Source organism: Equus caballus, chromosome 2 (assembly GCF_041296265.1).
Source record: "Equus caballus isolate H_3958 breed thoroughbred chromosome 2, TB-T2T, whole genome shotgun sequence".
NCBI lineage: Eukaryota > Metazoa > Chordata > Mammalia > Perissodactyla > Equidae > Equus > Equus caballus.
In genome coordinates, this window is record NC_091685.1 from 18,961,871 (window position 1) to 18,988,652 (window position 26,782).

General features: G+C 42.0%; 2 protein-coding genes and 1 long non-coding RNA gene across 5 annotated transcripts in view; 2 read left to right on the forward strand and 1 right to left on the reverse strand.

Annotated features, from left to right (window-relative positions):
- The window catches only part of LOC111771426 (uncharacterized), a 63,405-nt gene extending 52,774 nt beyond the window's left edge, over positions 1-10,631 (reverse strand). For 2 of the 3 annotated variants that reach the window (XR_011436450.1, XR_011436449.1), the window contains exon 1: positions 10,273-10,631. This is a non-coding gene — a long non-coding RNA (uncharacterized lncRNA). Of the gene's footprint in view, positions 1-356; positions 795-10,272 lie in introns of those variants that run through there. The other variant, XR_011436451.1, reaches the window with a different exon arrangement.
- MYCBP (MYC binding protein) lies at positions 602-7,715 on the forward strand. Its single transcript, XM_001498721.7, has 5 exons — positions 602-872; positions 1,068-1,140; positions 4,852-4,900; positions 5,146-5,275; positions 6,506-7,715. Exons 1-5 carry the CDS (start codon positions 789-791, stop codon positions 6,548-6,550), a joined length of 381 nt encoding a protein of 126 aa, XP_001498771.3. The 5' UTR covers positions 602-788; the 3' UTR covers positions 6,551-7,715.
- A 110-nt stretch (positions 10,632-10,741) lies between the features above and the next one.
- On the forward strand, positions 10,742-25,735 carry RRAGC (Ras related GTP binding C). The gene is made up of 7 exons (XM_023633092.2): positions 10,742-11,085; positions 12,775-12,978; positions 13,980-14,179; positions 16,725-16,839; positions 17,816-17,958; positions 19,699-19,847; positions 24,201-25,735. The coding sequence occupies exons 1-7, from the start codon at positions 10,849-10,851 to the stop codon at positions 24,350-24,352; spliced, it is 1,200 nt and encodes a 399-aa protein (XP_023488860.2). The 5' UTR covers positions 10,742-10,848; the 3' UTR covers positions 24,353-25,735.
- The last annotated feature ends 1,047 nt before the right edge of the window (positions 25,736-26,782 follow it).

Here is a 26,782-nt window from a genome sequence, read left to right on the forward strand (position 1 = left end):
TTTTAGGTACTAATCTTTTATTTCTGGACGCTGGTGAAATTTTGTTTGCCCTGGGACTTAACTTAGTTTCCTTATAGATTGCAATCTGATGTGTCTTGAATATAGTCATAATGTTGCCATCTAGTCAATAAATTCTTAAAGAGATTGGTGGCTTTCTTTCACCTGTTTATAGCATCGTGATCCAGCGTCCAGACTGGAGTCTTGGTTCCGCTACTCACTGGTCATCTAACCTCGCCACTTTACTAACAGCACCTACCTTTCAGGCATAGTGAAGATTAAAATAAGAAACACACGTGTTTAATACAGTGCCTAGCACAGTAAGCGCTGAAAAGTGCTATTACCACGGTGCTGCTCACCGTCCCGAAGCCCACATCAAGTCGGCCAAGACGTCCTGCGTCGGTTGTGGGCAAATTTTCAGGGTGAGCCAAGAAGCCCACAGCTTCCGAGGTTCCAATTGAGGCAGGCCCGCCCACTACTGGTGTCCGGAGATCCTCCTCCCGGCAATAGTCCTAATGCTCCTGGGCTCCATGCCCATCTTTGGCCCCATCTGCACACATGTCCCGAGTTACCAAAACCTCGCCTTTCGCTAAGCAACCGAGTCGCCGCGGCGACCGGAAAAGGAAGGAGATGTGCTGCTCCGGGAGCCAGAAGGGCGGGCGTACGCAGCCTCCCTCGGCTCAGCCCACCACGGGGCTTTCAGAGCGTCCCGGTCGCCATGAAAACAGGCCACACCCCGGCGAGCCAGGCCCAAGGTTGGCAAGTGCGCAGGCGCGCGCGCCCTTCCGCGCATGAGCAGTGCTGCTCGGAGCCCGCCAGCCACGGTCTCGGGCGCCAGCTACGCCGCTGCCGCTGTCACTATGGCCCATTACAAAGTGAGGGGGGCGCGGCGTGGCTGGGGGCGTGCGGGCGGTGGCCAGCCGCTGGGCGGCTCCGGGTGGGAGCTGGGGCGCGCGCGCAGGTTTTGGGGGCCCGAGGTGGCGAGGCGGAGGCGGGGTTGCCGCACTCCCAGCGCCTTCTTCCTGCTCCGGCCCCCGGGCTTCGGCCACTGACCCGCCGTGTCTCCTCAGGCCGCCGACTCGAAGCGCGAGCAGTTCCGGAGGTATTTGGAGAAGTCGGGGGTGCTGGACACGCTGACCAAGGGTGAGCATGGGCCAGGAGACGGTTCCTCGTGCCCTCATCGTGCTCCTCGGCGCTGCGCCCCAGATGGCGGGGGCGTGGGGAAGGAGGGGGAACAGGTGGGACCCGTCCCGGGCCCAGCAAGGTGGGCCGCGGGGCCCGGCGCACGCCTGGCTGCCGGACGCCGCCCGGGTGGGGTAGCCTCGCTCACGCTACCACTCTCCCCGCCGGGAGTGAAACTCTTGCAGCTGTTGCAAAGTCTCTCCAACTTCCGTTGCTTTGCCTCGAGCAGCCGCAGTGAGCCTGTGTGCTAAAGACCTTGAGATCCCTATTCCTCCCTCCTTACAATTTTTGCAGTCCTCAAAATCCTATAAAGAGACATTTTTCCTGGAACAAAGGGCGAGTGGGAAAATTACCAGATTCGAAAAGTGGGCCATGAAGTAGCTAAGTCAGTCTAATCCCCAAAGCAGGCGATTCATAGTCAATTTGGCTGTGGCTTTTCAACCCCCGTTTCCTCGTCTATATCAATTCCTGCTTTGTGCAGATTTCATAATTAAAGTGGAATTACAGTTTAAAGAGCTTAAGGGCACATCAAAATGGTTATATTGTTTTCACTTTTTAAAATGGAAGCTTACTGTTACACTGTATCTCTTCCTCCAGCGTTCAAGATCTAAATAGATGAGTAAGGTGCTTGAGACAGAAGGGTTCCAAGAGACAGTCGGGGTACTGCTTATTTCGTTAGCTCAGCCGTAATTTGAAGGCCTGCATGTATCACTCATTGGCTGGGACTTTCAAGGGTGTAGAACAGAAGAGCTGGCAGGGATGACGACCTGGGTCCATGTGAGAAATAATTTGGCTACTGCTCTTTGGCCAGAAGCAAAGGTTAGAAGAACATTCTGGGAGAAGAATAACTTTGAGTCTTGGCAGAAAGCAGGGCTTTCAATTCCTAAGCATGAGCCGGTATTTTTGAATTGTTATCTGCCTTGGGTTCAGGTACTGGTTTCCCTATCTTTGCAAATAAATTTCACCAAACATTAAGGGACTACTCTAAGAAAGCCCTGTGCTCTGCTGTCTCTGGAAGTGTCACTGATGCTTGGAATTTCATCAGTTCACTCCCCTCAAAAAAACTCCACAAGTTCATTTCTTTCATTTTTTTAGCCATTTTATTCAGGTCCCTGTTCTAGGCACTGGGGATAACGGCAGTGGAAAAAAAGGCCCTGCTCTGAATGAACTTATGTCCTAGTTGGGGAGACAAATAATAAATAAACTCATAGTGTCAGCTGGTGGTGTTATCAATACAAACATAACAAAGTAAGGGAATAAAGGGTGATGGGGTGGGACGTGTGTGCCATCTTATGTTGGGTGGTGGGGAAGGGCCTCTCAAGTAACATTTGAGCAGAGGTCTGAATGAAATAGTATGTGATGTCAAGAGTTCCAGGACGTGTAAGGAGGCCAGGGTGGCTGGAGGGAGTGAGTGACAGATAGAAAAGTAAAGGGCAGAAAAGTGACCACTGTGGGAGGTTAGTGAAGATGTACAGCTTTGTGGCCATACATGGATTTTCCTTTATGAGGGACTGGAAACCACTGGTGGCTTCTTTTCCCTTGCTCACATCCACTGGTGTTTAATCTCTGAATCTCCTAGATTTCCAGTCTCCTAAATAACATCAGATAACATGGTCTGTTTTGAGATGATCTATTTAAAATTTGATTTTCAGCTTCAAACAGAGGTACTTTACACAGATTTATAATTTTTATCCAGCCTATTTCCAAGAGGATTTGAAACTGCTTCTAACATTAAAACACTCTAAGACAGGATGGATAAAGATAAGTCATTTGGAAGAGGCATTTTAGTTATTTTGAGCACTACATCAACCTCCAAAAATCCTGGCTGTCAAGGCAAAAAGGGGAACATTGGGTATACAGTTCTTGTCTGATTAAAAGGAAGTATATTTTATCTATAGAAAAGCACAGGAAACTTGACATTTACATTATGTTCTGTAATTATCCACCTTGTAAGACAGAAATTTAGAAGGGGAAAGAAGAGGAAGAATGGGTACGAGTATTCATGTCTTATAAAATTAGGATTTAGTAGAGATCAGTGGAAATTAATGGAAGAAGAAACAGGTTTGAGTATATAATTTAAAGAAAAAGGTAATAAGTACAGAAATTAAAGAATACTGTAACATTAAAAGGAGAGGGGGAGGAGAGGAGAGGGTAGTGGTGATGCAAATATACCACTTTCTCAAAAAATAGCACTGGAAGTATATTTAGAGAGATGAAGAGCATCAGAACTCAATGTAAGATGTTAAAAGTACTTGCCCATTTGAATTTTTCATAGTCTGTTATTTTGATGAGTTATTAAAATTCTAAAAAATAAAATGGAAGCATGTAAGTTGGTTTACAACAAGAGTTCTTAACTTGGGGTCTCAATATGCACATTTTTTGTGTGTAGTTACATTTTTTGGCTTTTATCAGCTTTTTTTTTCAGGAAGATTAGCCCTGAGCTAACTACTGCCAATCTTCCTCTTTTTGTTGAGGAAGACTGGCCATGAGCTAACATCCATGCCCATCTTGCTCTATTTTATGTGTGGGATGCCTACCACAGCATAGCCTTTTGCCAAGCAGTGCCATGTCCGCACCCGGGATCCGAACCGTCGAACCCCAGGCTGCTGAGAAGCGGAACACGCGCACTTAACCACTGTGCCACCAGGCCAGCCCCTTATCAGCTTTTTCAAAGGGTTCCTTGCACAAAAATATTAACCTCTGTCTTAGAGATTTTTATCTTAGTAGTAAATTCTAGGCAGAATTTGTTCAGTAGAAGATGAGCAAGGTAGTGCTGACATGAGCTACTGGCTATGAAACCACTAAAGTATATATTTTAATGCTGATTTGAGCATGTCGCTTACTGGGAAAGGTTTTGGTTGGTGGTTATTTAGCATGTGGTGAAACTTCATTCTTGAAGAACGTTTTGAATTCAAAGCTTCTTCCAGTAATTACCATAGCCCTCTTGACTCTCAAAAATTTGTCTCAAATTTGTCTCCCTTGCTTTCACCTTTCCATCACTCTAGTGCAGGTCAGCATCTTTTTCAACTGGATTACCACATCAGCCTCTTAACTGCTCTTCCTGCCTTTGTCCTTGTCCCACTCATCCATCTTCCACAGAGCAGTCAAGAGTGAGCCAGTCACTCTCTTGCTTAAAACTGTTTAATTATATGCTTGTTGTTCTCAGGATCAAAGTCCAACCGAACTAGCAGGATCCTCCATAGTCTGCCCCCTGACCACCTTTCCAGCTTCCTTTCCTGCCACATGTTCACAACTCCATCTAGCCATACTTGAATTTTCAGTTCCTCAATCTGTTGTTTTCTTGTCCCCTGGCCTTCCTATTTTATCTGAAATCCTCATCGCCTAGGTCTCAGGTCTTATTTCTCTTCCTTTAGGGAGCTTTTCCTGGTGCCCTGGGCTGAGTTAGGTGTTCTTTCAACGTGCTCCCATAACCCATTATCCTGGGTGGCTGCCTGATACTTTTTTGGTCTAGGTCCTTGCTTATGTTTTACATTAGACACTAAATTCACTGAGAACGGGGACCTTCTCTGTCTTGTTCACCGTGGTATGGACAGTGCTAGCAACATGCTTGGCATATAACAGGCACTTAATATTTACTGGGTTATGGAATATAATTTCGGCCATTCAAATTTAAGACTTTAATTGTTGCTTTTTCTGCTTTTTGATTTGCAGTATTGGTAGCCTTATATGAAGAACCAGAGAAACCTAATAGTGCTTTGGAGTATCCTTTTCATCTTTCAAGTCAGAAAAAGGCCTTATTTTTGGAACTCTTATTTTTTATATAGATAATAATCTTAAAATACTTTTTATTATTGAAAAAGTTACTTTCCTTTCAGTTATTGGATGATGATCTCTGGGTAAATATTGGCATTGGGTGGGGCAACTCTGATCAGAGATATTGACGCTACCCCTGGGCTATTTCACTAGTTTCATTCAGCTCAGGTAAATTCTTAACTTTGATATTAGTTTTTTAAAGCATCACTTAGGAGCTGCTACCCCAGAAAATCCAGAAATAGAGCTGCTTCGCCTAGAATTGGCAGAAATGAAAGAGAAATATGAAGCTATTGTAGAAGAAAATAAAAAACTGAAAACAAAGGTAAATTTTTAAAAAGAATTCATGTTAAAAATAACTTCACCTTTAATGATTACATGATCAAAATCTCACTAAAATGGACAGCAGGGAGGGAGGAAGGTGAATATCAATTTCAATCAATTGCAAGGCCAAACTGGTGCCCTGTCTGGAAAACTACAAGCTCATTGTAAGTAGGACAAGCAAAGTGTGGTCAAGAAGAGGTTCTTGGGAACCTGCACCGACAAAAAGATGAAAATATTGGTTAATGCAGCTTATAAGTACATGGAGATTCCAGAGTCTTAAGCAGTTTATTTAAGGAGGTCAATATAGGGCCATCGCTTTGTGTATGGCACCTCTTATTGTTGTGGAGTGCAAAACCTGCATAGTTCTCTATGGTGGCCCTGTAATGGGTTAATGTACCTCTGGAAATGTGTTTGCACTTAATTTTGTTTAGTGCTGAAGTTTTTTCTTTGTTTAAACTCCTGTGAGAATTTTCATAAAGTTCAAATTAGTGAACTCTAAGTCTGAGGTTTGACCACATTCTGAATCACACAGTGCATTTTACATTACTCTAGGCATTTCTCCTAACATGTTTTATCTTCTCAACAACTTTGCGAGATCAGTGAAACAGGTACACAGACCATTTTATAGGTGAGGAAACTAAAGCACAGTGAAGTCTAATTAACTTCTCAAATCCTACAGCTAATTGGAACAACTAAAATCTTAGCCTAGTGTTCTTGCAGAGGACCACAACTTCGCATAAAAGAAAATGCAGTAACTTAGGTTATCCAAGATTCTACAACGCGCAAATGCCAGTTAACTCTTTGGCACCTTTTAAGTCAAAGACATTAGCTGCTCTTCGTCTACTGGCTAGATTAATCTATGTCGCATAATTCTTTTGTTCTACTTTTTGGAAGAAAGTCCAGTAAACGTTTGGTGGAGAGGAAGAAGGTACCTTATTATATTAGGAAGATACAGATTATTACATATCAAGTATGTGAGCAGTGCAGTCATTAACTGGAATTAAATTTCAGTTTTCCAGTAATTTTAAAGATTTATATGAAAAGAGCTTTCATTAGGTTTGATTGTATTAAATCTTAAATCAGTGAATGGTTTAAAAAGGCTAGGGATATTAATATAAACTTAGATTCAGTAATTAAGTTGAATATAATAGTTAACTTGTTTTGTTACTGTTAAGTTTTTTACCCAATTTAGAATAAGATTCACCTAAACTCCTGTGTCTTTGCCCCGTAGCTTGCTCAGTATGAACCACCTCAGGAGGAGAAGCGTGCTGAATAGGATTCTTCTCAGTTGAAAAGACACTGAAAAATGGTTTTGTATGACTTGAATAGTTTGTATAGTATATAATCTTTTCTGAACAGATGCTATAGAACTCTTTTAATATGTTAAAATCACCTATCACACTTTAACTGTTATAAACACACAGACTTAGAATCACCAATAAAAACTCAAATAACTTTCTTTGGGTCTTAAAAGCAAGAGAATCCAAAGTGAATCCTGAAAAACTCAAAACACAGCCATCTAATTCATTACCTTCAAAGACATTCTGTTTATTCGTCTGACTAGGAATAATGGTACTGGTTGTATTTTAGCCAAGGAAGTTTAGCACGGAGCTATTCCTTGGTTTAGTTCAGGATATAAGCACAGATACAGTCATTCTTTAAAATGAAGATGACACTGTTGTTTATATTCTCTGTAGGCAGCTGGAGAGATCTGTGTGACATAAGATGCTTTTGCACGGGTTCCCAGGAATCTTCTGCTCTTGTTTATATAATGCGGAACAAATAACTCTTCTTTGCCACCACTTTGCCTTAGATAACCGTGTGGGTGCCAGTGTGAACTCTGACACCACGTTTCCTTCTATGCAATCATGCCCTGTCTGATAATGTTGCCTTGCTTTGCTCTGTGCTTCAGTGGGTCCTAGCTGCACATTGGCCTTTCTGTGTTTTCAATTTGCTATAATAGCAGTTACCCTGATTGTAACTTATGTAACTGTCCCCTTGCCGTAGTTGCTTAGTTGAGGACAGAACAGAGGCAATATAAAATTCTGGGTTCACGCACGAGCTGGGAGGAGGAGGGGGAATGAGCCATATATTGTGGAAAATTATAGTTTGCGGGTATAATTATATAGTGCTTTTTCCCCTCAAAGTATTTTTCTAACCTTGAATTCATTTTATCTTCATTATCCCTGTGAAGTAGGTAGGGCAAGTATGAGGGGAGGTTGGGTGCTGAATTTTTAGGCCAAAGACTGATATTAATACAAATTATTTACTACCTGTAGAACCTTGGGCACATCAGTTAACTGCTCTGACATTCACTTTCCTCATCTGTTAAATGAGAAGAATAATATCTGTGCTGCCTACCTCACAGGGTTGTTGTGAGGGTCAAATGGAATGTATGTGAAAGATGTGTAAATGGTAAAGCACTATATTCTTGTTTGTTAGTCCTTTTTCCTTTCTTTTGGAAGACCTACAGAAAGATGTTTTATTGACCACTTATTTTCCTTATTGATTGACTCACATTATTAAGGAGTAGTCCTATTTCCTGTATTCTATTGCTACTCTTAGAGAACTTGTCTTTATTTGTTGGTCAAAACACACAGAGAAAACAAAACGATCCAGTGAAAGCTGCTTTAACTAGCAAAAGCCTCAGCACCTGCTGGAAACTGTGACCAAGCCAACTATATGGGCATTTTAATCAGTCATGCTGGCAGGAATGTGGCAGGGGTCTGTGCCTCTTCTGGTCCCAAGTTTGTTTGGGGGGGAGGGGGCTGATACTGTTGAAAGAACATTCACTTGAATGGTTTATCATTTAGCAATTTGAGTGGCTCACACATGGACTGCTGTGGGCTGAGTGCTGGGTGTTAGAAAGATAATGAGCTGTAGTTCTAAGACATGTCTATAAGCAATTACAAGGTGGGATAAGATGTGCTAAGAACTATAAGAAGAATAAAACGTGACCCCAGGGGGTGGAAGAGAGGCAGACTTGGCTTCTTTAAGCATTTGGTATGATAGTCCCTTTGTGGATACAGACAAGTAGAAATTTTTTCTGGCAGCCAGCCCTCATGTGCTTTTTTCCCACAAGACCAGTATTAATATTTACGTAAGTCAGGTGTCTGTCTCTTGTGCCATCCTTTTGGATAGAATGGCAACCTGCTGGCTGGATAATCACACTTTTCAGTGGAGCTGACCTGCTTACACTGCTGTACCAGTCAGTGCTATTTAAGAATTCAGGGTCAGCCTGGCCTCTGGAGGTCCTCTTCAACGTTTCCATCAATGATTTGGATGACAACAGTATACGAGATACTCAGTGGAGTAGAAGAGGATCCCATTCATTCAGTTCCTGCTATGCTTCAAATGTAGATTTCATATCTTGCCTACCTCACAGGTGGTTGTAAGGATCAAATTAATGGACATAAAAATACCTTGCAAATTGTAAAGACTACATATGGGTCAAATAGTAGTAAGGCCAAATCTGTAAGTGCCACACAGTCGGAAGGCCTGCTGGGTAGACTATATTGAAACAAGCTTGAAAGTTGGCAGCTTGGAGTACCCAAACTTCTGTGCTTACACTGAAAAGCTGAAATAGCAAGTCTTACATTTATGTTAAAAAATGCAGTTATACAAGTTTAGGCACTGGGATTGCTGACAAAATACTAGTTCCAGCGATTATCAGTGTGAACCACTTAATACTCTATAGATATATATTTTTTAATTCCATTTTAGAAAGCATCAATAGAAATATTGTCCAGGTGCTAACCAGTCATCCTGAAGGCTATTATTGGTCAGTATTGCATTGTGGGTACCAGACATTTGACAAATAATGTATATAAAGGAGAGTGACCAGTAGGAAAAGGGCATTTGAAAATACAATGCAATTAAAATAAAATTAAAAATTCAGTTCCTCAGTCACAGTAGCAACCTTTCACGTGCTCAACCCACATTTGCTACTATAGCATCACAGAAAGATCTACTGGACACCACAGTAGAAGGAATGGTTGAAGGAACTCAGTATGTTTAATGTGGAACAGAGAAGGCTTAGTGGGTAATGAAGCCTGCAATCTAATGGAAGGGCTGTCAGGAAAAAGATGAAAATACTCCTGTGTTGTTCCACTAGGAGCTCCAGGGAGTGTAACTTTTGGCCTGAAGAGGAGACTTTTAAAGTTTTATCCCAGTGGAACTGGCTGCCTTTTGAGATAGTGAGCTCTCTCCCCTTGGAACTACTGAAACGTATGCCGCTTGTCTATTAGAGACGCAGTAAAGTGGACTTACGCTTTAGGTGAAAGGCTGGACTAGATCTTTGGGAAGTGACCCACCTTTAACTTCTAGATTCCAACATAACCAAGTCCCACACCTGCATCCCACGCTTTCCCTTCATAACCAGCAAGTTAGTCTTCTTTGGAAACCAGGACCACCACTCCCGCTTTAAAAGGAGGATCCTCTTTTGTCAGATTTCCAGTTCTAAAGCCTGACTGTCAAGAGTGAAAATCCCTCCAGCTTTCTCAAACACATTTGGTGACAAGCGCTTGCTTTGGTTTGTTTTCATCATTCATTTCTTTGGCCTCTGTCCTGAAGGAGGTCAGAGAAAATGTAATGTTCTATAAGGGAGGGGGGCGTGGATGGAATTACTGGAGTAGACTTTTGCTAGGTGGGAGGGAGGGGAAAGTGAGTCCTGTCGAGTTTGAAGTGGCACCAGTAGCCAGTGATCTGAAGGAAGAGGCTAAGATGTTCTGGCTTGGTTTCATTTGCTTTCCTATCAGGGCCGAACTACCTGCTAGAACGAACTGTCTCACTCACACCCATGACTGCGTTGGTTGAGGCTTTGCTCTCACTCTAGCAGGCTCCTCCTCCACCACACCTTGGCACAGCCCTACCATATCCATCCGTTTAAACCTGCTCAGACGCCAGCTCCTAACAGACTTTCTCATCCTCCCAACTCCCGAGCATTTTTATCTGTACCCTTGACCTTCCCGCTTCGTATCTTATACCGAAGCTACTTACGCAGAGGTCCGATCTTTATTAATCTTCGAGCAATTTGAGGGCAGGCAGGGTCCGAGTTGGTTCCAGTTTTGTCCCCCTTGTGCCCCAGGACGTCGCGGGCATCAGTAAATATTGGTTGGGCGACGACAACTGGAGTAGGAGAACAATTCTCCCACATGTCCGGAGTGCATCTCCCATTGCCATGGCCTCCGGCGGTCCGAAGAAGGCAGGGGAGCGGTGAGGAGCAAGGCGCGTGGCTGGGTAGGACCGAGGTGCGGGCTGGGGCGGAGGGCAGAGGGCTCGGCCGGGCCGGGCCACCCTCCTCGTGACTCCTCCTCCCCCCTCCACCGCTCCGAGTCAGGTGATTCTGGGCACGTGACAGGCACCACCTACCCTGCTGCTCCCGAGTGGCAGCTCGGGCGGCCAATGAGCGGCCGGGCCTCGGCGCGGAGCCTATGAGAGCCGGGCTCCGGGGGGCGGGCCGCACGGCGGCGGCGGCTGCCGGGGGCGGCGGCGGCGGCGGCGGACTGGGGAGGCGGCGGCCTGGCTCGGCCTGGCCTGGCCTGTCAGGGCACGGGCGGCGGCGGCTCCAGCACCATGTCCCTGCAGTACGGGGCGGAGGAGACGCCCCTCGCCGGCAGTTACGGCGCGGCGGACTCGTTCCCCAAGGACTTCGGCTACGGCGTGGAGGAGGAGGAAGAGGAGGCGGCAGCGGCGGGCGGCGGGGTTGGGGCGGGGGCCGGCGGAGGCTGTGGCCCGGGGGGCGCTGACAGCTCCAAGCCCAGGATCCTGCTCATGGGGCTCCGGCGCAGCGGCAAGTCCTCCATCCAGAAGGTGAGTGGGGCCGCGCCTGGTCCCTCCGCCCCTCCCCCGCGCTCCCCGGGGCTCGGGTGGCCGCCGGGCGGGGGAGGCCCCGAGGAGGGCGGCGGCCGGGGCTGGTCGGCAGGACTGGGCCCCCGCGCCTTCTCTTCTGCGCTGGGGCGCGGAGCCCGGGGCGCGGCCGCGCCGGGACCCCGACCGCGAGCCCACGCCCCAGCCCGCCGGGGCCGAAACTGGCTGCGGGGAGGCAGGTGCCCGTGGCGCCGCCCGGGACCTCCGCCTGCGGGACCCAGCCCCTTGCCATTGGCGAAACTGAGAGGTTCTCACCACTTCTCACTCGGAGAACTTCGCGGGCTCCCTGTCCTGCTGCCCCGTTCTTGAGTGTTCTCTCCCTTCAGGTGCCCCGAGTGTGCAGGGCTTCCCAGGTGAGCCCCAGGAGCAGCGTCAGGAAGGGCTGTCCTAAGTCACTGACCACGTTACTGCTCGCTCTCCTTACTAGGACGGAGGAGCCTTTACCACTGTTGGGAATCGGGGGCTGTTAGTCCACCTATTTTAGTACTCGGGGCCTGGTGAGTATACTTGTTGGGGATATGCCTCCTGTACGTGTGTGGTTACAAAATCTTCTGAGGCCTGGAGAATATTTGCAGACCGCCGTCGGTCCACTTGTTTCCACTTGAGGTCTGCGAGGAACGAGTGGAGGAGGGCTGTGCACTCTTTAGTAAGGGGGCGGTGGAGGCAAGGTGGACCCCCTCCATCAGCCACCCCCTTACACACAGTGCGCTGGTCGTAAAACGCCAGATGCCCGCTCTTTTGCCCTTTCCACTCTGTTGCAGAGGTCTATCCAAAATAAATCTCTGTGTGATATTCTGTAGACATATTTTGAAAAGCAGCCTTCTTCCGAAGTTACAGGGTTACTGTGTTTTGTTTATCTTACTTTTCACTTGTACAGCAAAATTGGAGTACATTTATGGTAGGTTTTTAGCAAGCTGATCTAAATTCTTCTTACTTGTTACTCACTGACTAAACCTTGGGAGTAACTGTCCATTTTTCTCTTCTAGAAAGTAGCAGTGAGAGGCAAATTAGTTTTATCTTACAATTGTGTGGACTGTGATTTTTAACAATTGCCTTTCCCATTTCTTTTGCGTGGGAATTGTCTTTTCCCTGTGAACCCCCATTTCTCCCTCCATCCCTGTATACTTTTATCTACCTGGTACACAGAATTTCTATCTTCCTTTTATTTCCTCCACAAGACAGGCAAACTCAGATCAGAGTCTGGTCAGTGTCATTTCTAATTATTCCTCAGAACCTGGTGGAGGCATTCCAATAAGTTTTCAATGAATAAAACTTCTTAAACTTTAGCTTCTAGCTCTCATGATCTTAAAGCAGAGTTTTGCAGAATTAATACAATTTAACAGGAAAAAAGTCGAGCTGAGAGAGTGTGCTCCTACTAGTATTGAATGTGGTGCGGAGAAAATAGCAGAAAAGTTTCAGTTCCAGAACAGGCTTGATGGAAAGTAATTTCGTGTCTTCTGTTCTGTCAGAAGTAAAAGGATAGTTGGTACCAATGGCTACACCATTCACTTTTGCCTCTTTAAAGATTTTTGCTGTAGGATCAACTTCTTTAAATTATGTTAATTCAGGGTGGAATTCTGAACTTGAAATACAAAGTTAATAGTCATAATATTGTCGTCTTTCTTTTCACAGGTGGTGTTTCATAAAATGTCACCCAACGAGACCCTCTTTTTGGAAAGTACCAACAAGATTTATAAAGATGACATTTCCAATAGCTCCTTTGTGAATTTCCAGATTTGGGATTTTCCTGGACAAATGGACTTTTTTGACCCAACTTTTGACTACGAGATGATCTTCAGGGGAACAGGAGCGTTGATATATGTCATTGATGCACAGGTAGTTAGGAATAATGATGTTTCCTTCTCTTCTCTGGCGGCAAAAGATGTAGAAACAAAGGAGAGTCGTTAATCTTCTTTGTCACGTGCTTCTTGCAGCTCGTTTCTTTGCTAGTAGATTCTCTACCGGTGTAAGAGATGCGACTGCAAAGGTGCTTTGCGAGCAGGCATGCTGTTGGGCAAGTATAGAACATCAGATGGTTAGGAGGTAGGGTTTGTATCCTTGAGTTCTAGTTAATGAGCAACTTTCCATTTTTATTTGCTTAAATCAAATCGTAGATATCGCTGTACTTTAATAACTATTACAATAGTGATGTCACTCACTGAAAAGATCTCTTCAGTGCCCATAATATAAGGAGAAATATGAGAATTGAGTCAATAGATATTAAAGTGCATAGTTTCCTTAGTTGTCCAAATTGAGTTCAGTCCAACAAGCGTTTGTTGAGGGCCTAGCCTGTGGCAGGCGCTCAGATGAGTGGGGCATGTTCCTATCCTTAAGCAGCTTACTTTTTCTAAGCTTAAATATTAGTTAGGAATGCTTTCTGAGTGACAGGCTCTGTAATGGATGCTTTCATATACATGATCTAATTTAATTTATTCTTCACAATACTGTGAGGGTACTGTATTCCAATTTTTTAGATGAGTAAGTTGAGATCACAGAGTTTAAGCAACCTGTTTAAAGTCACACATCTAATAAATGGCAGAGCTGGGATTACTTTAAAAAAATTCTGTTGGGAAGAAATGTCCATTTCATTTTTCCTTTCCTTATATTATCAGTATTAAAAATTATAAGCATTAACTTGGTAATTGAATTTTTATCTTGAGAGATTGAAGATCTATTTAGTGGTATAAATTGATGTATTTGAATGTTTGAATATTTATGAATAATTAGGATGATAGATTTTCTGTGGTTGGGGAAAGAGGTGGTTTGAGGCTTTCTTAACTCATTACTTGACTTTTGTAAGATTTCTTTTTTAAAAAATATTTTGTTCTGACTTACAGGATGACTACATGGAGGCTTTAACAAGACTTCACATTACTGTTTCTAAAGCCTACAAAGTTAACCCAGACATGAATTTTGAGGTTTTTATTCACAAAGTTGATGGTCTGTCTGATGATCACAAAATAGAAACACAGAGGGACATTCATCAAAGGGCCAATGATGACCTTGCAGATGCTGGGCTAGAAAAACTCCACCTTAGGTAACAACATGTGTGTTTGATATGAGAGCCCTGAAAAATGTGTAAATGTAGTCCCATCTCTGTCATTACAAACACGTAGCTTTCTGTTCCCCTTCCCAAATCTATAATGTTTTTTATCTCTTCTTTGTTGAATTCAAGCAGTTTTGGGAGCCTGATGTCATGGAGAAGTTACTTTCTCCTTTTTTTGTATTTTCTTGGAGGTTGAAGTCATGTGAAGTGTTTCCATTGGTGTGTTTATAAACTCATCTCGTGAGACTGGAGTCAGGCTGTTTCCTCATGGCGGAAATCTGCTTTGGGACTCCCCTCTCTTGGTTTCATCACTTTTTTTCCCCCTCCTTCTTGCCTCGGTTCAAGGAATCTGTGTCACCTTTGTTGTAGAATTCTGTAGCTTGAGTCTTCAAGGTATCTCTCTCAGTAGGAAGAGCCATTTAAAGAAGATACACTTTGAAGTGTGGACTTTAATCTTGTTTATGTTTTTTAAAACACTTCATGCTTTTATGAATCTCAAGTTTGAGTTAGGTGAGTTTATCCTATAGATCTGCTTAGGGCTGCTATTGAGTTTAAAGGATTGATGATTCATAATTAAATATCATTAAGAAATTATTATTAAAAAACACCTACTGGATAGGATTGATGATTTGTGTACTTGCGTTCTAAAAGTGTATGAGGAGTATTTCCTACATCTTATTTTTTTTTTGGTGGTATAGGTAGAAGTGAGTAATAAAAAGTACCCAAGAAAATGTCCTCTTGATGATATAAACAGTTTAAAGGGGAAGCAGGGGAGAGAGAAAACGTAGCTATTTCCTTATCCCTAGTCTGTTATGGTGACTTCCCTATAGGCTCAGGCCACCCCCTGTCCCTACCCCTATTAGGTCCTAGGGCCTCAGGCTTTGAGATTTCTCAGTTACTCTCCTAGGAAACCATGTAGAAAAGTTTCATTGACCTCTGGTTTGCCTGGATTAAAAATTTTAAGTATTTATAAGTAATTTATGCTTAAAACATTTCAACAGTATTTGTAAGGGAAAGTGAAAGTGCTTCCCCATAAAATTCCTCAGTCTTATTTTTTGGCATCCACTACGAACAATGGATTTTAAGCCATGATTGTCTTGTGTTTCCCAGTGCCCATGGGAATCCTGCTGATCCTCTTTACACCGTGTATGTGTCCCTTTTAAGGGCATCTCACCCCTGTGGTGCACACCGTCCCTTTCCCCAGTTCTCTGAAGGGCCCTAGGCCTTGTTAACCTGTAGGATTTTGCATCAAAGCTTTTGTTAATTACTAGGAGGCCTATGGATGAGGCTCTGTTTGATTTCCAGTTTCCAGAAACTTAGCTTACTAAAGTGCCCTGTGCCTTGGAGGTTGTCCCTGTCCCCGTCCACCTCCAAGTCTCTCAGTCCCTGCAGGACCGTCTCACATTGCTAACCTTTTGCCTTTTAAGGGAAATATGAAAATAACCCTTTGCCCCTAGTGCCTGTGGGGGAGTCATCCTGGCCTCACCTGTTCCAGTTGCCCTGACATCTAGATTAGAGCCCCATCTCGCATAGGGTTGGGTTCTCAGGTCAGCTCTTTGAAGGTATCTTTAAATTGCATCTAAAGTGTGATATACACAGTTCTGTCTCTCTGACTTTGTAATGGTACTTATAAGTGTATCATGGATACAACTATATAACGAAGAGTATACTTCTTGAGGAACAAGTAGGTAGAATTGTCCACACTGTTTAAATAGTTAAAGGCCTTTCTCTCTCAAATGTGTGCTTTGTTAAATCTACATATTTTGCTTCTCCACTGTACATCCTTTTGGGCCTCCAGATTCCTGTTTCATTCTCTATAAGGCCCCAGCTCCCATCCTCCTTAATATGTTATTTACGTAAATTCTAAGCACCACTTTTATTGATTTGTTTGTTCAACAAATACTTGTGAGCACTGTTTGGGGCGGTGGGATTGCAGCTACAAGCGAGAATGACAAAGTCTCTGTCCTCATGGAGCTTACATTCTCATGACTGAGACACCTCAAGGGCACTTATAAATAAATGTATGATGTAATTTTAAGTACTTATCAGTGCTGCGAAAAAGAAAAATTAGAAGAAAGGGATAGAAAGCGCTGGGTACAGGAGTGTTATTTTAGGTAGGAGGTTCAGGAAAGGAGGTGACATTTTACTAGAGACCTGAATTATGTGCTTATTTAATAAATGTCACTTATCTCCTTTGAGCTTTCTCTTGGTTTTTGTTAGCTATGGGCTTAAGGAACTAAGCTTTTTAGATCAGATTACAAAGACTTAGGTGAATATTCAAGTTTCTGCATCTGAAAATGTTGTCTTGGGTACCACTTCAATCGCCCGCCATGTGAATGCAGTAAAGGGTTGGATGGCTATAAGCCAGGTGGGGAAACTGAGCTTGTCATCTTGAATGATGGGGATGGTGGACAAGATCAAGAGGCTTTATTTGAACTTACTGAAATCAAATGTTAAGAAATTTAAAATTTTATGTATTATGATAATTGTTGAACTTGATATTTTTCAAATTAATCAAACCTGTTGTGTTTTTCAGCTTTTATTTGACTAGTATCTACGACCATTCAATATTTGAAGCCTTTAGTAAGGTGGTGCAGAAACTCATTCCACAACTGCCGACCTTGGAAAACCTATTAAATATCTTTATATCAGTAAGTGAGCTAGTTAATTCACTATAGTTTCTGGTTCTATTTCTGTTGAATGTATTTGTGTTACCAAATTCTCCAAAAAATGACTTGAATTAATCTGAATCAAGCTTAAAGTCTAATGACATACATAACATGTAAATAAGAACAATAAAAAAATGGCTTGAGTTATTTTCTGAATTCTTTCCTTAGTACTTACCCTTTTTGTCTTAAAATGAACTGATGAAAAATTTCCTCTTGCTTTTTTAATTAAAAATATCTTCATGATGTCTGGTTCTGAAGGAAGATTAGTAATCGGAAAAGACTGGGTTTGGGGAATTTGACTCAGTTTAATGTCTGCTTTCTTGGAGGTCACATCGAAGAATTGATCTTTTCGTTTCCTTGCTAACTTGAATCTCAGTATTATATTTCCAATTCTCATTTTGAGAATTCAACTTAATAAAAAAGGCTATCTCTCCAGTAAATTTAGCATTCGGCCATTATATTTTCCAAACATTATTTTGAAGGACTCGATGTGTAGTGATCCCCAATTCTTTTGAGTTATGCTAGATGTTGACGTCAAATGAATTCTTTCATGTTTTGCTAATTGCCACGTAAAGCCTTTCTGGTAGCAAGGTCATTTAAATGAGAGATTGATTTTTTTTAACAAGACAGGATTATTGGAAATGTAGCATGGCTTGATTTTTGGAGGATGTTTTTGTTGCTTTTCTTGGTGGTCTCTGAGAAAATAATTTACTTAAGTAAAGAGGAGGAAGGAAGAAAATTTGGTGTAATTATGTCAGTAAATCAGAGCAGAGAAATTATTCTACTTTTATTCTTTGGATACTAGGAGTATCTTCAGCCAAGTACTGTTTTCTTTTTTGCTGTTGGGTTGTGTAATTAAAAATGTCCTTTGGTGTTAATCAATAATTCAAGATCTTTGATAAGCTACAGATTGTGATTCTTAAAATACCAAACACTTCCCCCATTTTGTTTTCCCAAGAATTCAGGTATTGAAAAAGCTTTTCTCTTCGATGTTGTCAGCAAAATCTACATTGCAACAGACAGTTCTCCTGTGGATATGCAATCTTATGAACTTTGCTGTGACATGATTGATGTTGTAATTGATGTGTCTTGTATATATGGGTAAGTTGTATACATATTTCTGCAAGATCTCAGACAAGTGGAAAAGTACCAGTTTGATTTATCGGGGGGGTTAATTCCTGAGACCTCTGGCAAGTACTGTATGAAGTGGAATTGTTCGGACTGACCACGGTACTTCAACTTGGAGCATGATTTCCTCGGTAGCGGGCTGCTGAGTCTTACTCCTTCAGAGAGGATGGATAAGAGCGGTTGAAAAAAACATGACTAATGCCAGGCTTATTTATCACTGAAAGTTTCTCCTGCCATTATTTGGGGGGGGTCGGGGAGGGGTTGCACTGTGTCTTCTCACTCCTGGGACTTAGCTAGAGCAAAATACTAGATTAATTTACGTCAAACATTCTGAATCCAACAAAGTAAGCACTGGTCCCTAATTTAACTTCAAGCTTTGTGGAACAAGGGATCCTTAACCTTTCAGGGAGCTAAGAAAAAAGGAAATCAGAATTTTGGATGTCAGAAGGATTTATATGTACAAAAATTTGACCCATACATCTGAGTTTCCAAAATAAATCTCTAAAATGTAAACTCTTCCGTTACGTAAATTCGCCAAATTCTATGTGGAAATTTATAAAAGCCAGCAGAGAAGTGATTTTGTAGAGTGGTCCAGAGGACGAATGAAGACTTCGGAGAATTGCTGGTATTTCAGAAGCATCTAGTAGCCCTGGTGCCCCTTGTATATTAACAGCAGCACTCCCAGGGCGCTTTCTGATGCTCTGTGCTGCCTTTGCTCCCTGACACCTGTCCCCTTTATCTGTTGTTCCTCTAGGCTCCTCCTCATCTAAACTTTCTTTCATCTCTCTGTCCCTGCCCTTCGCCTTGCTCTCTCCAGCTGCCTCTGAGTAGGAGAATGCTTTTGTCTCACTTGTTCTTTACTTGTCTTCCATTTCTGTTTTTCACTTTTGTGATTATGTGCTCTCCTTTGTTTTAATTCTTTCCATAATGAAATGAGATGTTGTCTATTGTATTATTGAGTGAAGTTTCATGTTCCCATTCTTAATTTTAAAAATGGATGAGTAGAACATTTGCTTTTACTTTCAAACCTCAAAATTTTATAAACCAATTTTTTTATAATTAAAAAAATCAAATTTAGTGGTAAAGTTGATTTTCAGTATAAGGTACATGGTAAAATACATTATAAAGCACATTCTAAGAAAGAAGAAAAAACAGCTATCATTCATTATTCTTAACACAATCTATGTGTATAATTTAGTGTGCTTTATTATAGTTTAATTTGCTTCTTCCTTGCCTCTTTATTTACATTTTTTGAAGAAGGATTACATATAATTCTGACAATCTAGTTTAATAAATGAAATAGCTTTCAGACCCTGGAAGGCTTGCTTTGCAAGCATCAGGATTCCAGGGTATCTTTGATGGGCTATATTTATTTTAGTTTTTATTCTTACCCCTTTTTCACGAATGGCAAGTTTTAGGTGGTTCTTTATTTGCAGGCTGTGTCAGTACAGTTTAGTATGATGGATTATTTGAAGCCTGTATTTTGTGCATCTTAGGTAACAAGATGGAGGTTCGTGAATGTATGGAATACTGCATCAAAGTCTGGGAACCCTGGACCTAAATGACAATTTCTGTTCCAGTATATTTAAGCCAGTATTCTTTCTCAAGAGACGTTTGGAAAACTGGGTGGAAAGACTTGTCATTGTGCAAATTAGATGTGACAAAATACCTAGTTGGGAAACCTATAATGAACAGTACTTTCTTTTAAAACAGGTTAAAGGAAGATGGAAGTGGAAGTGCCTATGACAAAGAATCTATGGCAATTATCAAGCTGAATAATACAACTGTCCTCTATTTAAAGGAGGTGACTAAATTTTTGGCACTGGTGTGCATTCTTAGGGAAGAAAGTTTTGAACGAAAAGGTAATGGCATTTTAAAAAGCTGTTTTTTGCGTTAAATTCTCTGTGATAATTTTGTACGTTCTTGAAAACAAGAGAAAATGATATTGCAGTGTTAGATGTTATCAGTTCAAACTACTTTTGTCCCTTCCCTTCCATACGTAGTCGAGACTTTATTCTTCCTTCTTTTGAGCTTTTATTTTAAATCATTTTTCATTCCTCTCTCGCGGATTTTGGATCCTTTCATTACCTCTCAGCTACCTGCACATTGCCTTCCACCTGAGTCAGTCTACTGAGATGATTCTTTGAGAGTTACCACGCTGCATTCTCGCGCTTCAGTGGCCTTTTCTCATTCTGTAACCTCTTCAGCCTTCTGAAGCACGTGACCCTGTCAGACCCTCCTTTTCTCGAACCTTTCTTCTCTTCTTCCCTCTAGGCTATTTTGTGTATCTGTTTCTCTGACGTCCTCTCTTGTTTCTTCTCTTTTTCCTTTTCTCAGTTCTGAGTGTTCTTCCAGGCCAAGCCTTTCTGCTTGCTTCTTCTGGTCAGCACATCCAGTCCATGGCTTCAGTTAGTCTTTTCTATGTGGTCGATTGAAAAATTCACGTCTCCAGCTCTGACTTGGGTTGTGTTTCAGTCCTATGTTTGGAGCTATTAGTAAGACACCTTCACTTAAATTTTTGGTTGTTGTCTTGTCCGTGGTGTCTAAAACCAGTGAATATTTTCCCCTTTGTTTCGTGACCCTCCTGCTACCCTCCCTGTTTCTAGTTATGCCATTTTTCTGGTGTCAAAGCTTGAATATCCTGTCCTCAGGTAATTGTGTGGAGGTGTTGCTGAAAGGGCCCTTGCAGATCATTTCACAGTTCTGTGTTCTCCTTTTGCCATTCTTTTCCTGAGGTGTTTACCTTGAATTTTCACCAAACCTTATTTGTTTCTTTGAACTAGTTCTTGGGTTTCCTTTCTGTTTCCACTGTCAGTGACTCCTGTCCAGGTCCCCATCCTGCCAGGCCTGTGGTGCTGCAGTAGCCTCCTACGTGAGGTTGTGTATTCAACGTATATATGAGGACTTAATATGTATCATTTTTTATCCCGAAGCAGACTAGTTTTCAGAAAATTAGTTTTATCATGTTATTTAACTGCTCAAGGATCTGTAACAGCTCTCTGTTATTCACTGCAACAAGTCCCCGCTCTTCTGCCTGAGTTATTAATATTGATATTGAATGCATTAATATTGTTTAATTAATGTTAATGAAATATTTCAGATGTACAGATTTTTTGGGTAAAACAAAAATGTGTGTATTCACCTTTGAGCTTAAGAACTGAAATGTGGCAAATATGTATTTGTCTTCTGTGTCTTTTGTGTGTTTCTCAGTTGAAACCCTCTTTTTTGCACTATGTGGAATGTATATAGTTTTATTTTTCCCATGCATGATTTATTCTTTTACTTCATATCTATCCTTAAACAATATAGAGTATTGTATATCTTTGTGTAAATGACATCAAAATGTGTATAGTCTTCTGCAACTTGCTTCTTTCTCTTCATTCAAGATTGTTTTTGAGATTTATCTATATTGATAACATGTAGCTGTAGTTCATTCATTTTCCACAATTTATTTTCTTGTTGCTGGACATTTAGATTATTTTTAAAATTATAAATGGTTTTACAACAAATGCTCATGAATAAATTTGTCTTTGCACATAATGGAGAATTTCTCTGGAGTATGTATTTAGAAGTGGAGTTTATAGAAGACATACATCTTAACTTTATTAGACATTACCAAATTGCTCTCCGAAGTGGCTTTACCGTCTTCCCCATGGCAGTACTGTGTGCGAGTTCTTGTTACTTCATGTCCTTGATATCGTTAGACTGTTTCATTATTGTCAATCTGGTAGGTGTGAAATGGTATCTCATTTGGTTCTAGTTTTTACTTCCATAAGTACCTTTTTATGCCAGCTCAGGTTTCTTCTTTGGTAATTTACTTTTTCATATACCTTTATCTTTTTTGTACTGTGTCTTTTTTGTACTTCTTAGGAGTTCCTTATGTTTCTCCATTCTAATCTTTGTTTTTTGAGGAAGATTAGCCCTGAGCTAACATCTGCCGCCAATCCTCCTCTTTTTGCTGAGGAGGAATGGCCCTGAACTAATATTCGTGCCCATCTTCCTCTATTTCATATGTGGGACACCTGCCACAGCATGACTTGCCAAGCAGTGTGTAGGTCCACACCCGGAATCTGAACTGGTGAACCCCGGGCTGCCAAAGCAGAACGTGTGAACTTAACCGCTGCACCATCGGGCTGGCTCTTCTCCATTCTAATCTTTAAAATTAAAAAAAAATTGGTTATGGAAATTTTCAAATATACACAGAAGTAGACCATCACAGTGATTGTCTTTGTTCATCTCTCTGCTTCAACAGTCATCAACGTATGGTCAATCTTGTTTCCTATATATCCTCGCGCAACTAAACTATTTGCTTTTTTTTTTTTTCTTTTAAAGATTGGCACCTGAGCTAACAACCGTTGCCAATCTTCTTTTTTTTTTTTCTGCTTTCTCTCCCCAAACCCCCCTGTACATAGCTGTATATCTTAGTTGCAGGTCCTTCTAGTTGTGGGATGTGGGACGCCGCCTCACTGTGGCCTGACGAGCGGTGCTATGTCCACACCCAGGATCCAAACCCTGGGCCGCCGCAGCGGAGTGCGTGAACCTAACCACTCGGCCACAGAGCCGGCCCCTAAAGTATTTACTTTTGACTCTTTTGTTGAGGAAACTTTCAAATATAAAAAGGTAGAGAAAATAGTATAATGAACCCCTTTTTGTCTATCCCCCATATTCAACAATTATTGGAATCATAGCTGATCTTATCTCATCTCTGTGCTGCTTTTCCTACTGGATTATTTTGAAGTGGATCCCTGATATCAAATCATTTTGTCTATACAGGTGTACTTCTAAGAAGTAATGTTATGTTTTTAAAACATAACAGTAGTACCATTAATAAAAGTTTAAAAATTAGCAATGGCGTTATAATATGAAATATCTGGCCAGTGTTTGTTTCCCTTATTGTCATTTTTATTTTACCATTTGCAAAGAAGTTGATTTTAATGTGGTCAAACTTACCAAAACTTTTATAGCTTTTTTTTTTCCTGAGTCTGAAGGACTTCCTTAATTTGGCTGTAAGCTACTTATTCAGACTTGATTCCCAGTACTTCCTACCAGGATTTCTCTGCCCCTGTCTCTAGTCAGACCTTTCTTCCCTGTCTTCCACCTGTGCTGTGTTCTCATTGCCAGCCCTATGCTCTTTTCTTGTAATTTTGCTCCTTTTTCTTGCCTCATTAAATCTTTTCCATATCCCCACAGTCCTGCCTCATCCCTGAAGCTTTCGTTGGCTGCTTTTGTCCTGCACTCGGCTCTCTCCTTTGGACTTCTTTCACATTTGTAGTCAATTTGATACCAGATTGTTTTGATTTGTTTCTTGTGTGTGTTCTTTATGTTACAGTATCCTCGTGGGCACACATGCTTCTTTCTCTGCTCTGCTATTCTTAGCACCAGCTTCTTTTCTCAAGGTCACCTCATGGTCCAGAATAGCTCTTGGAGCTCCAGCCATTTTATCCATATTCCAGACATTAAGGAGGAACAGTGATGAGGAAGGAATATATCCTCTTCCTTTTAAGGAGCCTTCACGGAAGTCCCACACACTGCCACTTAACTCAGTGGTCAGCATTGATCACATGACCGTAGATAGCTGCAAGGAAGCCTGGGAAGTATGATGTTTTAGCTGAGCACCAGTGTGCTTGTCCAAAATTGGGGTTCTGTTTCTGAAGAAAAAGGGGAAGAAATGGATATTTGATAGGCAACTAGCCTACCAAAATAGAACCCTTTGTTTGACCAAAGTCTTATTTGGATGCAGTTCATGAAACAGGTGGAGGAGGAGCTGCCCTGCCTGAGGAGGGGTGGAGGCTGCCTGGGGCTCTGCCTCATGGGCCTCGCGGCACCTCGCAAACCCAGGGCTCTGCTGAGCAGTTTGCTGAACTGTCGCTCTAGCTGTTTCCTTCAGCTCCTCGTTGGCTGCCCCGAAGACTTGTAGAAGGACAAGCTTGATAATTCAAAAAGGAGTTTGCTTTTGCTTTAGATTTCGTTGTAAATTTTCTTAGCAAGTTTGCCTTCCTAATTGCTTTTTTTACTCTGCTTGCTCCCAGGCCCCAGAGGTAACCAGTGTTAACAGTTTGGGCATGTGTTTTATCATGTTTCCAGCCTAGAGAATTCCTCAATTGGGTGTATATTTTTTAAACACACATCAATTATTTTTTTCTGTTGCTGAATGTTTTCCAGCAGATAATTTCACCACTGACATTCAGGAGGCCTGATCTTTTTCTCTGTTGCAGGTTTAATAGACTACAACTTCCACTGTTTTCGAAAAGCTATTCATGAGGTTTTTGAGGTGGGTGTGACTTCTCACAGGAGCTGTGGTCATCAGAGCAGTGCCCCCAGCCTGAAGGCGTTGACACACAACGGCACGCCGCGAAATGCCATCTAGCCTGAATTCCAGCGGTCGGGGCTCTGTGCCAGCTTACTCTTCACTCCAGGGTCAGATGCCACGTGCTACAGGACATGGGAGTTGCCGCTTGTGGGAATCTGGTGCCTGTCCCACTAGAGACAAGGGGTAGAGTTTCTCATTTGGATGGAAACCCCTTCAATCAGTGGTGTGCAACTGAAGCTACTATTTCTTTTTTTAAAAAATGGCAAAAAAGAATTCTAGAGACCACAGAACTCAAGTGTGTCTTTCTCCTCTTGGGGTCCTACTTTAAGTCGTTGGGATGTTTTGGACCTGGAGATAACATCACTTACCCATCCTTACCAGAGAATGTCGCCGTCAATTACCAGTTGAAAATAATAGAAAGAACTGAATTTTTATATGCTTCACTTAGGTTTTCAGTTGGGTAGTCTCTAAAACTCCTGCCTTGCTTATGTTCTAACACTGCCTCTCAGATTTCAATTTTGGACGTTGCACACCTAAGACCTTTTAAATGCATTTGCTTGCTAACTCAGAAGACGTGTGGTCTGACTGCAGCAAAGGACATTCCTGCATTTGTTACTGAAGAAATGAGAAAATTTTACGCCACGTCAGGTCGAGAGCAAGGCTCAGCAGTGGCTGCTGCATCAGTTCCCTTGCAAGTGTTGAGGGAAAAACTTGAAAACAGAAGAAAATTTTTGCATCTATGTTTTGGGTACCAGATATCTGGGTTCTTTCTCCTACATTAGATAAATGATCATGATCAATGTAACAAAGGGAATTAAAAAAAATTCTTTGCCCCGCAAGCTCCTCCTTCTAGGGGAGAAACTCATTATGTCATTGAAATATTTAGCTCCCTTTTCTTTAAACTTGATGCCAGCTGCTACCTACCTTTTATTCTAAGCTCTAGATTCTTTAAGAATTGCGGTTTTGTTGACCATGAGTGACCCGAAGGCACTGGTGGACTGTCCACTGGGAGTGGGAGAGAGCACGTGGTGCCACAACATTTGTTGTTAAACATACTTGGTCTCCAGTAGTCTGACACCAAGTGTCAACTGTGGTACTTTCTTCGCCTAGGATATTAATTCATGATTGTTTCTTTTTGTTCATGGTTGATACCCTTTCCATTGATTTAAACTTACACGTCATTTTTATTTCACATGCCCAGTAGTCATATATTCCAAAGCCACTGGACCACTTGAGTACATAAGTGCCACTGTTTAATGAAATGTGTATATTCAGGTCTGTGAACCTAACAGTGTGACTTGGAGTGCTTCCTGCAGGTGATTCTGACTGTTGAGTATTTACATGGACCATGTGATATCCAAAAGAAAAATGCTTTTATATTTATAGATTATTTCATTGAACTATATAAAATGGGTATCAATAAATGTATTTACTCCAAAATCAGTTTTTTATTTGCCTAAGATGTGAGAGGGTGGGGTGATGGAACATTGGGTTGTCCCCCTCTATCATTTTATCAGCCATTTCCTTTTCTTATGCTGCCTCATATGGTTAACGTGCCTTGTTTCAGGACTTCATGTTCTGTCCTCATGCAGGGATTTCATGCCTTGTGTCTGGACGTCTCTCCTGGCCTGTTTCTGCTTAGGGTAGGGGATCTAGGCTTAGGCGAAAATGGTTCTTTGTAGTGTTTACTAACGAATCTCACTCATGGTGGGGAATCTCCAGGTGTTCCTGGATGTGTTATATCCAAGCTAGGAAGGGGTAAGGAGATGAGTTAAGGAGAACACCATATAAAAAATTTGTGCTGGTTCCAGCTTGTTGTCTATTTCTTCCAGTTCCTGAGATACTCATTGTTGACTCTTAAATGTCAGTTATGCTTATATAGTTAGGTTGGGTCTGAACTGATTTAAGTATACATCAGTTTATGAAAGGGATGGAGGCAGAAAGAGGTTGAAAGATCTGTAATTTCATGATTGGACTACTTTAGAAGTTCAATTTTAAAAAACTGAAATGGAAATCACAGAAACATTTTAAAAAAATACCCTTAAAATACTATCTAATGCTGTATCCTTTTTTGAATTATGGAAACTGAAGTCCAGAGGAGTAAAAAGCCTTATCTAGAGTGAGAGATGAGATGACCGTATAACTTAAACTCCAAATCAGGATACTGTTGAGAGTGGAAGGGATGCCATTAATAACTATGCCAAAGCAATCAGTGTAAACGGGCACTGTCCTGGGTAAACCCAGGGTGGCCACCCAAGTCACAGATCTGGTTAGTGGCGAAGTAGGATCCGTGTTCCAGGTCTGGCAGCCCCGTGCTGCTTGCCTTTACCTCCAGCCTCAGTCTCCTGTTGGTTAAATGGAGATAGCACCTCAAGATGAGTGTACCCTGGCACTTGGTGCCCAAGAAATACTAGTTTTCCCTACTGTGGAAAATTATAAGTTTGGGGAGTGATTAAGGAGAAAAGATGAAAAATGGTGAAATAGAAA

Bases quoted from the DNA above. Each gene is read 5' to 3' on its own strand.
- MYCBP (XM_001498721.7), top strand. From the start codon at position 789: ATGAGCAGTGCTGCTCGGAGCCCGCCAGCCACGGTCTCGGGCGCCAGC. The intron at 873-1,067 runs GTGAGGGGGGCG...GTGTCTCCTCAG, and splicing joins TCACTATGGCCCATTACAAA to GCCGCCGACTCGAAGCGCGA. The intron at 5,276-6,505 runs GTAAATTTTTAA...TTTGCCCCGTAG, and splicing joins ATAAAAAACTGAAAACAAAG to CTTGCTCAGTATGAACCACC.
- RRAGC (XM_023633092.2), top strand. From the start codon at position 10,849: ATGTCCCTGCAGTACGGGGCGGAGGAGACGCCCCTCGCCGGCAGTTAC. The intron at 16,840-17,815 runs GTAAGTGAGCTA...TGTTTTCCCAAG, and splicing joins TATTAAATATCTTTATATCA to AATTCAGGTATTGAAAAAGC. The intron at 19,848-24,200 runs GTAATGGCATTT...TCTCTGTTGCAG, and splicing joins AGAAAGTTTTGAACGAAAAG to GTTTAATAGACTACAACTTC.